We start from the raw sequence: 14,178 nt of genomic DNA on the forward strand, positions 1-14,178 counted from the left end.
ACACTCACTGCTTCCATCACTCCTGCTGGCAGTAAGAACGTTTCCTTGTGGAAAGCAACTGTTAAAATGCAAACATGCAAGTAAGTTGCAGTATTTTTGATCTTTCTGATCCCTCAAAAAGTATACAGTAGGTGTCAAATTTTGTGATTTAAAAACATAATACATGAGTAAAGATGAAAAAGAAACAAAACTGAGTGGAGTAGACATGAAAGGTTTACTCAGGTTTTAAACTGGCCTGTTGGCTTATGCCACTACCTTGAAGTGCCCTTTAGCTCAAACCAGTTTTAGGCTAAATAACTCTTTTGAAGAGTTAAAAAGGGGAAAGTTATTTTGTACGGAATAGGTTAACAATTTAGAGGCAAAAAAACCCTTACAAATACCCACTATGTGCACAATTTGTGATTTAAGGAGAGTATGTCACATCACCAAACTACAGAGTTAACCTTAAGGTCCCTCTGAAAGCATTCGCCAGTGATAAAGGCATAAAACCCACACAGAAGTGTATGCTTTTCCTGTTACCATCAATCTATATTATGGGGTTTATTTAAAAAGTACTGACGAATAATTATTTCATGTCTCAGTTTCAACAAAAGAAGATGATACACATGAAAATTTGATTATACACATTTAATTCCCAGAGTCATTGTGTCAATATACAAATGCACATTTGAACTTCTTAAACATTATTAAGGTATTTCTGGTGAAACACAAACTACAATGTAACATTTTTGTCTGTAAAACATCACAACCAGCATATATGAAGCCATATATTGTCTCACCTGATAGAAGTAATATCAGGAATACAGCAAAGAAGTCAGGATACTCTGCTAGCCCAGAGTAATTAATTTTGAAGTAGCTTCTGAAGAAATGACCAATCTGTTTTCCAAGAAGTTCATCAAAGGTGCCACTCCAGGCTCTTGCTACACTTGATGTACCTTCATAAAATACATGCATGGTTAGGGGGTTGCATATGTACAGGGGGATACAGTTACTTCCACTGAAAAAAAGAGATAAAATTAAGCATGTTGTAACTTGCATTTAAAAAACAGAACTTGTGTTAAAACAGTGATTTTGTTTTGCTGACAAATTTTAATGTCTTATAATTTTTCTATATAGTTAAATGGTAGTTGTATTCTACAACTAAATATAAAAATTTGTACCTCATTTATTCCCAAAATATTGCAGACATTATTTCTTGATAATTTACGTCTGCTGTCATTCTGGAAGACACTTCTAAGGTTATCGTATGCATATGTTAAAGAATATAAAGCAATGTAAAGGAAGCAGTTTAAGAAAGCACATGAAGGAAAGTTTGTCCACCTGGAAGTAAAGCAAAAAATCACTGGCAAGATGTATATTGCTGGAGTTATTATTTAATACTAATACTCTCTTCTGGTGAAGAGTGCACATGGCCATGGCTAAATACAACCTTATTTTTACAGCTCTCCTATCATGAAATAGACTTCAGTATGATGCTTGGGTGTATTGATTTCGTAGTGATCTGGGCAACAGTCCTGTAGTTAGGTATACATATACACTTAGGCATGCTTATAGGCAATAATGGATGCTTGGAACATGTACCTCTGGAAAAAAACATTTTTGAATCGAAAAAATGTTGTCACTGCTAAAGCACTGAAATAGTTATTTGAATATCTGCCATATAAGCATTGATTTTATTCAGATCTGGCCAACTTTGTATTTTATGGGGATTACCTGACAGGACATTAATGAATTAACATGAGGCTATAGTAACAAGTTAGTACTTCAACATCATGACTTTCTTGAAGTGAAATACCATAGTGATGGGGTCCCTGTTAATGTCCTTGCTGTGTAAATTCAGAAGAAAAAGTGCTTATTGATTTTACTGAAATTATTCTTGCTGACCATAGACAGCAATGAAATTCTATTTATTCTTGTGCATCATCACTGAACTGTCTGATACAGTTTTCATACAAGGTATGCACTTCATGCTGCTGAAGATACACTGTTTACAAAACTACCTTGCAAAAAAACTGTTTGCAATGATGATGCACAAGAGGAAATAACCTAATCACATTACTTTGGTTCTTTCATCTTGGCAGGAGTAAAAAACAACAGTAGCTAAGTATAGAGACAGACAGATGCAAATCTGTATCTTATATCCAAGATATATCCCAGAAACCCTTAGGACTGTGTTTGTTCATAAGCTTACCTATAACATATGATAAAATGAGATTCCAACCCGTGATAAAAGCCCACAGTTCGCCAACAGTTACATAAGTATACAAGTACGCAGAGCCAGTCTTGGGAACACGAGCACCAAACTCAGCGTAGCAGAGACCTGCCATCACAGATGCCAGCGCAGCAATGAGAAAAGAAACAACGATGCTAGGTCCAGAATCGGATTTGGCTACTTCTCCAGCAAGGACATAAACACCAGCACCAAGGGTACTTCCTACTCCCAAGGCTATAAGGTCCACTGTTGATAAGCATCGGCACAACTTGGAGTCCTCAAGACTTTCACCACTGACATTCTTCTTCCGCACCAGACACCGAACAAAGGACAAAGCTGGTCCACAGGGCAACATGGTGGATGTAGAGCTCTAAAATAAACGAAACAATTACAGTACATAAAAGGTAGCATAGCCACTGGTGAAAAACAATGAAAAAATGTATTTGCATAAAGAACTTTGATCACACCTACTAATTAATGTATTTACACTCTTCTGTGACATTAAATAAGCTGGCATGTGCTTTTTCCCCAGGAAAAAAAATAGGGATTCAGTATTCCTAATTTTAGGATTTAGGGAAAGATATCTATTATCTTTAGGTTCATTACACAGCTGCAAAAAAGAGGAAATTATTTCTATTTATCTCCTAATGGCCACTTCTTAACCATTTCTAAAACAAAAACAGAATAGATGCCTATTATCTCATGTATCATAAAGACTTTTAAGATAAGGATCTACACCAACATAAATAGGGATTTTTGAGATCTAAAACTCCAACAATAAGGCTATAAACAGCAAAATCTTTAAAATATAACATTCTGACAGAGCCAGTGCAATCTCCTTTCGCTTTCAAATACGTGGCTTTTGCTTTTAGAATTTGCTTCAGTAAAAACTGCTTGAAAGCAGATTAAAGTATTGTTTCTACTCCCTCTCACACCAACTGAGTTTCCCAGAACTAATTATTTTTACAACAAAGCTCATACAACTCTCTCTGAGAATCATCTAAAAAACCCTGACGGGATAACCGTTCATCCCCTGCCAGCTGCCGTTCTTCAATATTCCCAGTGCATGTTGCAGTGTGGGGTGTGATCAGCTCTTGCACACCGGTTCAGGTTTTGTGACCAGCTAGGTCCTAGAGGCCAGCAGGTGGGCAGCACTTCCCTGGCCTGGGATACAGGTGCCTGCTGGGAGGAACAGCAGTAAGCCTGCTTCCCAACTCAAAAAAATGATACCTGAGGGTCCAAAGCATTTGCTTGGGAGACAGTACGTGGGCATACTGCAGAACATAACATCTCAAAGAGGCAGCATTAATGTACAAGTTCTGTCCATCTTTATGTATTTTTTTAAATTGTATTGTCGACGACTAAGAGTTTGTTAAAAATTAAGCAATACCATCTGCCATCTCCCCAAACTGATGTTTGTCTTTGCAACTCATACCATAAATATCTATACTCTGCTCATGATTTGTTAAGTGGAACCCTCCTTGGAATTGAGAATCTTTTTCATTTAGATGAAGATATTCTGTAGGTAGGTTCCCTCCTATCTGTTTCCTAGACCAGTAAAGGGCATTTATACACACAACAGTTCAATCCACTAACAGCAATGACTGTATCAAGATGGATAGCTCACTTAACAGTGTTTCATCCTAGAACAAAGAATCAGAAGCAAGAGAACTGACATTCTGATACTGAGATTGCTTTCAAAAAATCCCCTTGGGTATGAAAAAGAGATTTCTGTGTAGAAACATTTTCTCCTTATTCCTACAATAGCTCCCCAAGTACACTCAGACAGGCCGTTTCTGTCTTCAAAGAGCGTTCTTAAAAAAAAACCCTCTCCATTCCCTTTTAAGGAAAGGGAAGTTAATAAAGGATAGTGAATGGAATTGGATAGCTCTGGGCATTGATGCTTCGTGCCCATGAGAAAGGTGACAGCTGACCCAGGACCCAGTGGAAGAAGGCAAGACAGGCAAGTTTCCAAAAGCTCTGCTGCAATTAGGCTGTCCATACAGCGGACTCCCAGAGGTAAGTATCTGCCTATGGTACATAGACTTCATCCACTAAAGGAGATTTCACACACCAGCTTCAGAACTGAGATGATGTGCGTGTCAGCAGACAGAAGAGATCCATAAGCTCTTCTGAGGGGAACCAACACTGAACTGTTCAGGCAAAATGCCCTGCTATAGCTCCTGAACTCTTCAGTAAGAGCAGCCTTCCTTTGGGCCAGAGGCTGAGGCACTCAGTCCCCCAAAGCCAGGTTTGTCTATCCTGGGCTGTACTTTGACAAGTATTCCCAAGGCCACTGTTCCATTATGTTTCCATAATGACACTTCTGAAGCTGTAGCAATCACTTAGGATGCTGTATTAGTATACTCATTAGGCTATAGCCCATGGTGACAGGGGACAATGCTCTTGTGACTCCATGCCCTTCACCTTAGCAATTTCAATGTTGCAAAACCATGGTATCTTCTAAAGGAATTATTTCCCTCACCTCCCAAATGATAGTTCATTTGGTATTTCATTAACATAAAAAATAACTCTGGCAGACGTTGTTCTCAGAACACTACACAGTTTCCAAGACTTTTGTTCTTCAAATGGCATCTTGGATTCCTCTGCTCCTTTGCACTTTGGGACAAGAAGTCCTGAAGGTTTGTGAGGTCTTCTATTGCAGTGGCCAGGTGGGTGATATTATGTTGTTTTCTGAGAAGGAATCCTTGTGACAAAATGGGAGGGGGGTTTCTGCTTTCTCTGATTCCTGTGGATAGGACAGGAGGCTGGCACTTGCTAGCCACAAGCCCATAAGACTTGTTCTTAGTCAACAGAACACCTGTTCTGACTCAAACTCACCCTTTCACCTTTACCGTTTAAAAACTGGAGCACAACCAAAGACAAAGTTCAAGATACAAACTTTGTGTCTGTAGGAAAAAAATCTCCTACGTATGAGAGACATACTTTGTTAGGTATATCCATCCTAACATACTTGATGAACACACATCCTTTTATGATGACCACTGCAATCCAGAACAACAGACACTGCTCCCTGTACTTACTCTGCACAATAAACAATGTCTGAACACTGCTTCAAAACTTTTGGTGTTGTGTGCAAAGTGCAGTGTTGTACCTCAGACACGGCCCCCTTTCAGATTTGGCTCTGAAGACTCCAGTACTGATCACTTCATACTCGGTAAGAAGGCGCAGCAGGAAGAACTGATGACCTTATGATGACATTTGGCCACCACACAGGACCAAATGACATAGGTAAGTGGTGACAGAGTGTCTTCAGAAATCAGCGACAGGTGTAACCTTTTCCTGAGGCATCCCTTGTAAGAGATCCTTTAATGCATTACCCACTGCAAGAGCACAGCCTGGGCTCTGCCTCAGTGCTGACCTGTGCTGGCTCACAAGGACAGCTTATCACAACACTGGCTGAGCACGTCTCACGCTCAAATACTAACTTACAGAAGCAAAGAAGGCAACAGCTGGGTGTACGTACCTTTTGGTGGCAGCATTGTCCTAGATAAGCTTACACGGACTGCAACCACACACTCTTAAAAAGGGTGCAATGTTCAGCCCATATCTTCCTTGAACACATCCCTAGAAAGAATTGCATTGCCATCCACATTGCAGTTTACAGTTTTACCCCTACAGTCGCACGCAATGAAGACAGGTGGGACAGGAGGACTTAATTTAGACAGAAAAGGAATTGGACAAATCTATCTAACATGGGGAAAAAAAACAGCCCAAAAGCTTCCTCATGTCTAATGGACAGTCATGGTATTTGTCAGAGTTCCTGAATAAGCACAGATTCTTCTGCAATGCCTTTTGTTTTTATGGTCTTGGGTGTTTTTTTCTCTACAGTAGCTGCTGATAGACCCTTCTTTAAGGTCAGTCTTTCCTCACCAGTTGTAAAGCCGATAATTTACTGCTTGACCACTACACATCTGAATCCTAACCCAAGAAGATGAATTCAGCCTTATAATTCATACCATTCAGATGGGTGATCAGGAATATTTAATGGTCGTCTGTTGTTAGCCCTCTCCTAGCAGGAAAAGTTTTACATCAAAAAACTTGTAACTGCAAACACAAAGTTTCCATCTGCAAAGTTTGTATTCATCTTTAAATTTCCTTTGACTTCTTCAGAGTCATGTAAAATCTACCATTTTTGCAAAGTATTTTCTATGTAAAAATAACCTAACAGCCTCCTACTCCAAAACAAAATGCAAACAATAGGTAGATACTGGAGCAAAAAAGTAACTTATATTCTGTATCATCATGCTCTTCTATGACAATAACACTTTAATTTAATTATGTGTAATAAATGGTTTAAGTTAGTACACATCAAACCCAAGCTACAAGTGAGAAAACCCAAAGTTTTGCTGCAGTTGCCATTCAACTTTTCCTACAACATTTTTTGTTAAAAGCTCTAATAAAAAACATTAAAATCTTATATGGAAAGCAACTGCTACAAAGCAATATAAAACCTCTGAAAGTTTTAATAATGTTACTGGGGTGTATGTTTAAAGATTCCTGAAGCAAAAGTAACTTAAAGGTATCCTACTTACAAACTATTTTGTTGAGCTAATATTATATACTATAATATAAAATAAATTTTAGGTGCACTAGTTTAACATTTTAAAAAGCACATTAATTAGGGAGAAAACACTCCAGTAAGTTTGTAACATATTGAAAATGGGAAAATATAAATATATACTGGTTAGATAAAGATTTTTAGAGTCTTCCTTCAGCCTCATCTTCCTGAAAAAAAATGTAAAAATTTATATTTTATATTTTCCATTTGTAGAATTAATGAGAAAATTTTTGTTTGCTCTTAAGTACATTTAGCCTTATTCAAAATTGCAGTATTGCACTGATTAGATCTAATGCAATAATATATGAAAGTAAAATAATTCAGAGATGAAGCAAACCAAGACATTAGACTATGATTTGTGTGTGTACACACATGCACAGACTACATGATTTTGCTGCAAGTGTTCTAGAAGTTGATGTTGTGCTCAAGGTTTTCACAAAACTTCTAATGCCTTGGAATAATTAGTGTACATAAATAGTACTTAAATCCCTAAAATTGGAAAGCAGCACCTGTAGCACAAGTCTAATAGGTATAAAACAGAAAAAGAAAGCTTTACCAATCAAAAGCAGAAACACCTTTCAGTCAGACTGAGAAGCAAAATATAAATTGCATCTTCTATATATTAGAACTGTAATTTGCACTTTAGCAGAGACACAATAGTGATGTAATGTAAACTAAATGTAATACTGCATACCACAGCTCTTGCTACTCAGAAAGCACGTATGTTAAGGCAAAGTTTCCTATGATAAGCTATGTTGCTTTCAGGTTACTTCTTTCAGCACTAAACTTCATTACAAACCTGATTCAGAGCAACTTCTGCTGGGCCAACTTCTGCTTCTCTTACCCAGTCCCGAACTCCTGCCGTCTTAAATGGAAGAGTAATGACTGAAAGTGATTTTATTAAAATATTTACTTTTAAAGCCAGCTGTAGGTGGTGTGAGAGCTGTTGGTGCTGAGGGGTGGAGGCTCAGCAGCCCGGGTGATTGGAGGGCTGCGAGCCGGACAGCTATTTGCCCAGCTAAGGCAGGGAGGGAAAGAGAGAGAAAGTGTTGCTGGTGCTCAGAAAAATCATATTCACTGTCTTCATGACACAAAATCCAACTGGAATGCCATTTTCTACATTTAAACACACCTACGTGCTTGCACACAAAATGTACACTCTGGTGAGGTAGCCACCACACAGTCCTCAGGGTCTTTTTTTACACATCCTGAAGGAAAAGCAAAAACGTGAACATCATACTGCAAAAGCAAAGTCTCCCCATTGCCCTTGTGAAAAATAAACAGGCTCTGAAGCATATTGAAGGCTACTTCGCCATGCTTTGAGACCTGAATGCAACAGCCTAGCATGAAAACTGGTTTTGCTGTGTAAATTTTAGAAGAATATGCAGCACAGAAGACAGTATATTTACAGAGTCCGGTTAGAGCCCGTTCTGTTGAATAAGTGTAGATGTCCCATGTATATTGTTCTCCTTTACATGGCTTGAAATGTAAAAATGCTGAAGACTGGAATTAGAACAGTCCAAATATTTATGTGACACAACCAATAAATAACCCTTAGTTTCTTAAAAATTAGCTTCCAGAATAAACCAAACTCCAATGGATAATATACAGCTGTATTTTTATTACTTCCAATGGCAGGCAACCCCACCCCAAACACGTAGTAGCATTTCCAGTCAACATTACTCATGGCATGTTGTTTCCCTTTAAAACACTTGTGTTTCAGTATCTCTTTTTGTTCAGAGGACACTGAAAATATGAGCCTTGCAGAGAAAAGCCTTATGCTTCTCTTCATTAAAAAAGTATTTCCTGAGAAAATAGAGAAAAACATGCATGGTGTGGCAGTCCCTTGCAACTTGCTTTCAGCTTTTACTTTCCCCCGAGTGTAGAGTCTGCCAGCACTCCAGGAGCACAGAAGGCCCCTCTTCTTTCCCTTACGAAAAGTCCCGCTTCCCGCAAGCACATGCAAGGGACAAATACGTTTCCTCATCTCTCCCAGATCCAAGGAGAAATGCCTCCAAGAAGAGTGTGCTCCACAGGGGTGGGACATATTTCAAGACCAGTAGTCCAGATGTCATTTCTTACATTATCCAAGGCTATTCTTGTCTTAAAAGTGCAAAAAGGTGAGGAGAAAAGGTCATTTGTTGAAAACTAATGATAACAATACCCATTCTTCCCCTCATGCTGACCTCATCCTTGTTAAATACAAACTTTATCTCTTTCACAGTTAATACCCGGTGCAAGCTGCTAAACAGGTTAGGTTTCTTGTGTGGAAATACATGGAAATAACTTTTAAGGAGCATCACTCTCAACCATGACAATATCCAGGCATTTTTTTCCCAAACGATCACTCTCTAGCAAGTCCATGAATGATTTGAGAATTACTCATGTGGATTTTAGTTAACATCCTCAAGACCAGTTCTGAATCATTTCCAACCATGTAGATCCACCAGGAATCGTTAATGCATAAATTAGGTGATTTATTGCTTAATCATGGAAAACATCCCTTCCACTTTAAAAAAAAAGTAGAAGCTGTCACTGCCTCATAATCTGCTGAATATAGAGACTCCGTTTCCACTTGACTTCTAAGAGTTAGCTTTTCTCAGGCATCCCTTCCCCACAGTATCAGGGCAGGATATCCCCCTACAGAACAGCTGAGCGTGAGGCTGGCTTGGCGTTGGTGTTCTGCTTTAATGTTTCTGGTAGACTCCTGCCAGGTTAATAATGTTGCACTGTACTGGGCTGATCTATGAATTAATGTCACTCCTGGAGCTGGAGCTACTGTAAATCATGCAAATAATATGTAAATAATTCCCAGGTGGCTTTATTATTAATAAGAGACCATTCAGCACTTTCAAGCAAAAAAACCAAACAAACCAAAACTAACAAACCAATATCAACCAACCCCTAAAACCAAACAAAAAAAAAAAAAAGCAAACCTTGACAACTACTGTCAGCTACTTTCTAAATGTGGCCACAGAACTGAAAACTATGTAGACCATAGAGCTATGGTTGTAACAGGGGCATGGGCCCAAATTTGAACAGCGGAATTGGAATTCTGTATTTCCAAGAAGGTAGAACAAGCTTAAGACAGTAGCTTAATTTCAAATTTGCATTCCTGTAAACATATTATTTCCCTGTAATCATAGTTCTTCCTATAACATCTATAAAAAGCCTGTAAAATATTTTATGGACATTTTATATACAAGCATTGTTTCAAAACCTGTTCCACTGTGAAGAATTAACACAGAGCCGTCCAGGACATGTCATATTCACAGAGCAAGTCAAACAGTTCTTGGTATTAAATACACAAACCTGGTCAGACTGAAGCCAACAGCAAAATTCCAAATTATATCAATGGGGTCAGGATTTGATTCAAAATAAGGACTTTGAATTAGGAAACAGAAAGAAGTAGACAGTAATGACAGAATGGACTAACCCTTCCTCTCCCAACAATACACAACACCAATGCCACAAGAATTGTTCACACTTTCCCACAATGAATATTTTCCCTACATTTTAACCTTTTTTTTGTGGATCTTTTTTCAGTACCCACTGCATCTCTCTCACTCTTTCAATTTATTCACAGTACAATTAAGAAGAAAAAAAACCCCACCACTCTTATTTCACATTAGAGCACCATCACTACATCTTACATAGATTTAGTCCCCAAACAGAATAGAAATGTAACCATGCAAATTATTACTCTAATTTGTTTGTCCGCAAGTGCCGTAATATACACGGCAATCACCATATTTAACTACCAATCCAGTGAATGTACTGTAAGATTTCTAGAGTTTGCAAAAATCCACTTCCAGTACATCTCACTGAAAACTGGAAAATGAGCAGTTATTTATTCATCCATGTAACTGCAGCATCTCCCAAAACTTTCTTTGGTACCATTTCTAACTGAGGCACCAGCCTCTCTGGGATTACCTCTTCACAAGTGGATCTTCCTTTTATGGGAAATGCCAGAAACAAGATTATAGAAAGTAAAATTCAGCATTACCTGGATCCCTCTTTGCTTTCTGCCTCTCTTCATTTTTATTCTTGACCTTATGGTACAGATTTGCTACAGACACTGAAAGTTCAAATCCTTCAGAAGCTGTATAAATCAGTTCAAAATGTCTTCCTCATTCTTTAAATTAACAATAGAAACTCTACTGACATCCACAGGGTTGGAAAGTCACTCACAACTGCACTTTCTCATTCCTTCAGAGCTATCACCTGGCTGTGGTAACAATTCAACCCTGGTAACAGCAGTAAATTTACGGATCATTACAAAGACAGCTAGAAGCATTGCTGCTGCGGTTCGTTTGAGTTCCTAAGGAGCACCCAGCAGCTACGCTCGCTGCTAAAGGCATTCAAACCCAGAACCATCCCTGGCTCCCAGCCAAGAGGCAGGGAGTACACTGGCTGCTGAAAGAAAATAGCCTGCATCTGTTCCGCCTAGATCTAGAGCACCATGGGGCAGATCAGTACATCCCCACTATGTAGTGTTTGGCTCAGAGGTCCTGTGGGACTCAGATTTTGCGTGTGCTTTCAGTCATGCATACTGGAAACTACAAGAAGACCATGTTGCCACCCAGCGGAGCGGCGCTTGCGTAGATCTAGCTGAAAGGTGTATTTGTGTGCCACAGGATGTGTGAAACAGCAGCGTCAGAGAGGTGTTCATGAAGGTACGGGGTCTGGTAGGGTACCAGTGAAGGACGCCAGATCTGAGGCACTGTAGACCAGACTGAGCACACAGAGTGCTGCCTGGAGGCAGCCACCTGCAACAGCATACCCAGTTTCTCTCCCGGACAAACGACTTCTCTCCAGAAAAGAGCTGTCATACATCCACTTTGTGTAGTCCACTTTGGCTCCCAGGTTGTTTCCAGCTACAATTTCACCAACAACATTACTTTACGGCTTAGGTTCTGGCTTTAGAGACTTCTTTTCTGCTCCTTAGCAACTATATCATGTTTGGATTAATCTGAAGTGCCTCATCCAACAGTTCTCCAACTTGTCCCAAGGACTTTTGCAGCACAATCTTTCCATAAAGTGGATCAGAAATTCTCTTCTTGCCATGAAACAGCTGGCCACATTAGAGGGAATGAACCGAAAGAGAAAACTCTTTGATTTTATTTTCCTGTGAAAGGAAAATAAGACTTTGTCTAAGACTTTCTCTCAGTGTGAAAAGATTAGGAACATATCTTCATAGAGTTATGTGGAAATTCATGCTCAGGAAATTTTAAATTAAAAAAAAAAAACAAAACTCCATTAATTTGTGAAACTTTTGCACAGACTGAAATAAAGTACTGCAGAAGCCCATATGACAAACTGATTAAAAAGTTGCTCAGCTGTTGAATCTGACTTGTCTCACAGATACAGCCTTGCAGCAACGGACCAAAAAGCTGTGGAGTTTTACGTAACTAGAGGTGCTAACTTTGCAAAAGCATATCCACGTGCTTGCTCATACAATTACTTATACCACACAGAAGTTAAACATGAACAAAAGTGCTTGCAGGACTGGGGCCTTAGTGAGCCGTTCCAGTTCCTCGATGGCGCTCTGTATAGCATGTGATGCTTTGCCTTGGAAATCAGGACTTTGCAGCTGACTGTAACAAACATATCTTTTGACATCCACAAGAAAAAAACCAAAATACGGTTTATGCAGTTTGTGCAACTCTGATGCATTTTGAGAAGACACACTAGTATTCATAAAAGGATTCATCAAGTGCCAGCAAGAATCTTTCCTATGTCAAGATAAATAATTAGCATCTCAGTGGTTCTGAGAATAAAAATTCAGATTACCACAAAAAATTAAAACTAGTGCAATTTATGTGCTAAACCACACAAGATGATCATTAACATGTAGGAGAGAAAAGGAATCTTAATAAAGATAATCAGTAATGTAGGCTATCTCTATAACGTTATGACAGGGTCATTTCTGAAGAGAATAAATAACAATTCAATACTTTTTAAAGGGCTTCCTATTTCTTAAAATATAAATTTATTAATTTAAGATGGCTTTTCATGGTTTAGGCAGATTACTGAATCTAGCTCCTCCAGATTGTTCTGCAGATTAAAATAAAATCATCACTTATAATTCCCTCAACTTTAATAAATCTCCTTCACTTTGTACTTATAAAAACACCTCAAACCCTGACCTTCTGTAAGATAAATGTAATAAATCCTATTAAAAATAATCATATACTCTTAGACTAATACAGGCAGAATAAATCTACAAACTTACGTTTCATATATAACAAGAAGGGCTACACTAGCACAGATTCCTACTAGTTATTTTGACCCAGGAATGAGTCATTTAACCTGATGTTAAGCATGTCCCAAGCAGCTACTAGCTATCATTTGTTGAATTTCAAATATCCCCAAGGGTCTAAAGAAAATATTTGTAGTGCTGAGTCACAGTCCCCCAAGTCTAAAATCAGAATTTTGGAGAAGTCTTGGAGAAGGAAAGTAGCTAAAGCTATACTCTGTAGAAAAAAAACAACCACAACAATATTCCAAACATTCTTTTTTGACCCAAATCCACACCTTGAATACAGGATAAATATAAATAGGAAATTCAGATGGAAACATTTATAATATATACAAAGAAGAGCCAAGAAAATAGAAGTTAAAACTAAGACTTGATCTGTAACTGAAAATAAAATGCAATGCCATGTCTTGCCAAGGCTGAAATGGTCGTGAATCTCCCCAGAAACCTGGGAAAGGAACATCAGACACAGGTCCATCCTGTGGCTTGGGAGGAAGCATGAGGAAGGAACCACAGGCTAGTCAAGGCGTGAGCACACTTCTTCATCAGAGGCACAAAGTTACAGTCTTTTAACAAGGGCAAGGAGAAGGATCTACCAGAAAACAAAGTACTAAGACCTTGTGCATTTTTTGAGATGTAAGCTACTGGATAACATCTTATTCTGCTTTTCCATAAGGCTGGTGGAACTCACATCTCAAACTGAAGCAAACTTAAAAAAAAAAAAAAAAAGTATTCCATTTCCAATGACAGTCCGTGTTTGAGACAAATGTGTGGTAACATACTACTGACCATGTGTCTTTTCTTCTAATGGCAACTTAGGTAGGTAATTAGGCACATTTCATAGTAATTACCCTAGCATAAGTAAATCAGCTGACATTTAAAAAAAGTACTTAAATCTCAAAACTTAACACCCCTCCCCAACTTCACAAGCTTTTTACCCAAACAATGGTGCTCCAAGTTATTTATTATTAAGTTATATCATTATTTATAAAAGTAGTACTTTGTTGTTTTGAATGTGTTTCCTTTATATTTTTTTAAGGTTGCCTTGTTCTAGTTATCACTTTCTTCATTACCTGAATTAATCAACTGAAAATTTATTTCCCAGACCTTCTACAGTATAAGACA

The 14,178-nt window shown here is 38.4% G+C and overlaps 1 protein-coding gene across 5 annotated transcripts in view; it reads right to left on the reverse strand.

Annotated features, from left to right (window-relative positions):
* Nucleotides 1-14,178, reverse strand: part of SLC7A2 (solute carrier family 7 member 2) — a 53,724-nt gene that overhangs the window by 14,745 nt on the left and 24,801 nt on the right. For 4 of the 5 annotated variants that reach the window (XM_056333447.1, XM_056333466.1, XM_056333425.1 and 1 more), the window contains 2 exons: nucleotides 2,192-2,582; nucleotides 780-935 (listed from right to left, as the gene is read on the reverse strand). In XM_056333447.1, the coding sequence (XP_056189422.1) occupies nucleotides 780-935; nucleotides 2,192-2,582 (547 nt within the window). Of the gene's footprint in view, nucleotides 1-779; nucleotides 936-2,191; nucleotides 2,583-7,593; nucleotides 7,702-14,178 lie in introns of those variants that run through there. The other variant, XM_056333457.1, reaches the window with a different exon arrangement.

This window comes from Falco biarmicus, chromosome 1 (assembly GCF_023638135.1).
Source record: "Falco biarmicus isolate bFalBia1 chromosome 1, bFalBia1.pri, whole genome shotgun sequence".
In the NCBI taxonomy this organism is placed as follows: Eukaryota; Metazoa; Chordata; class Aves; order Falconiformes; family Falconidae; genus Falco; species Falco biarmicus.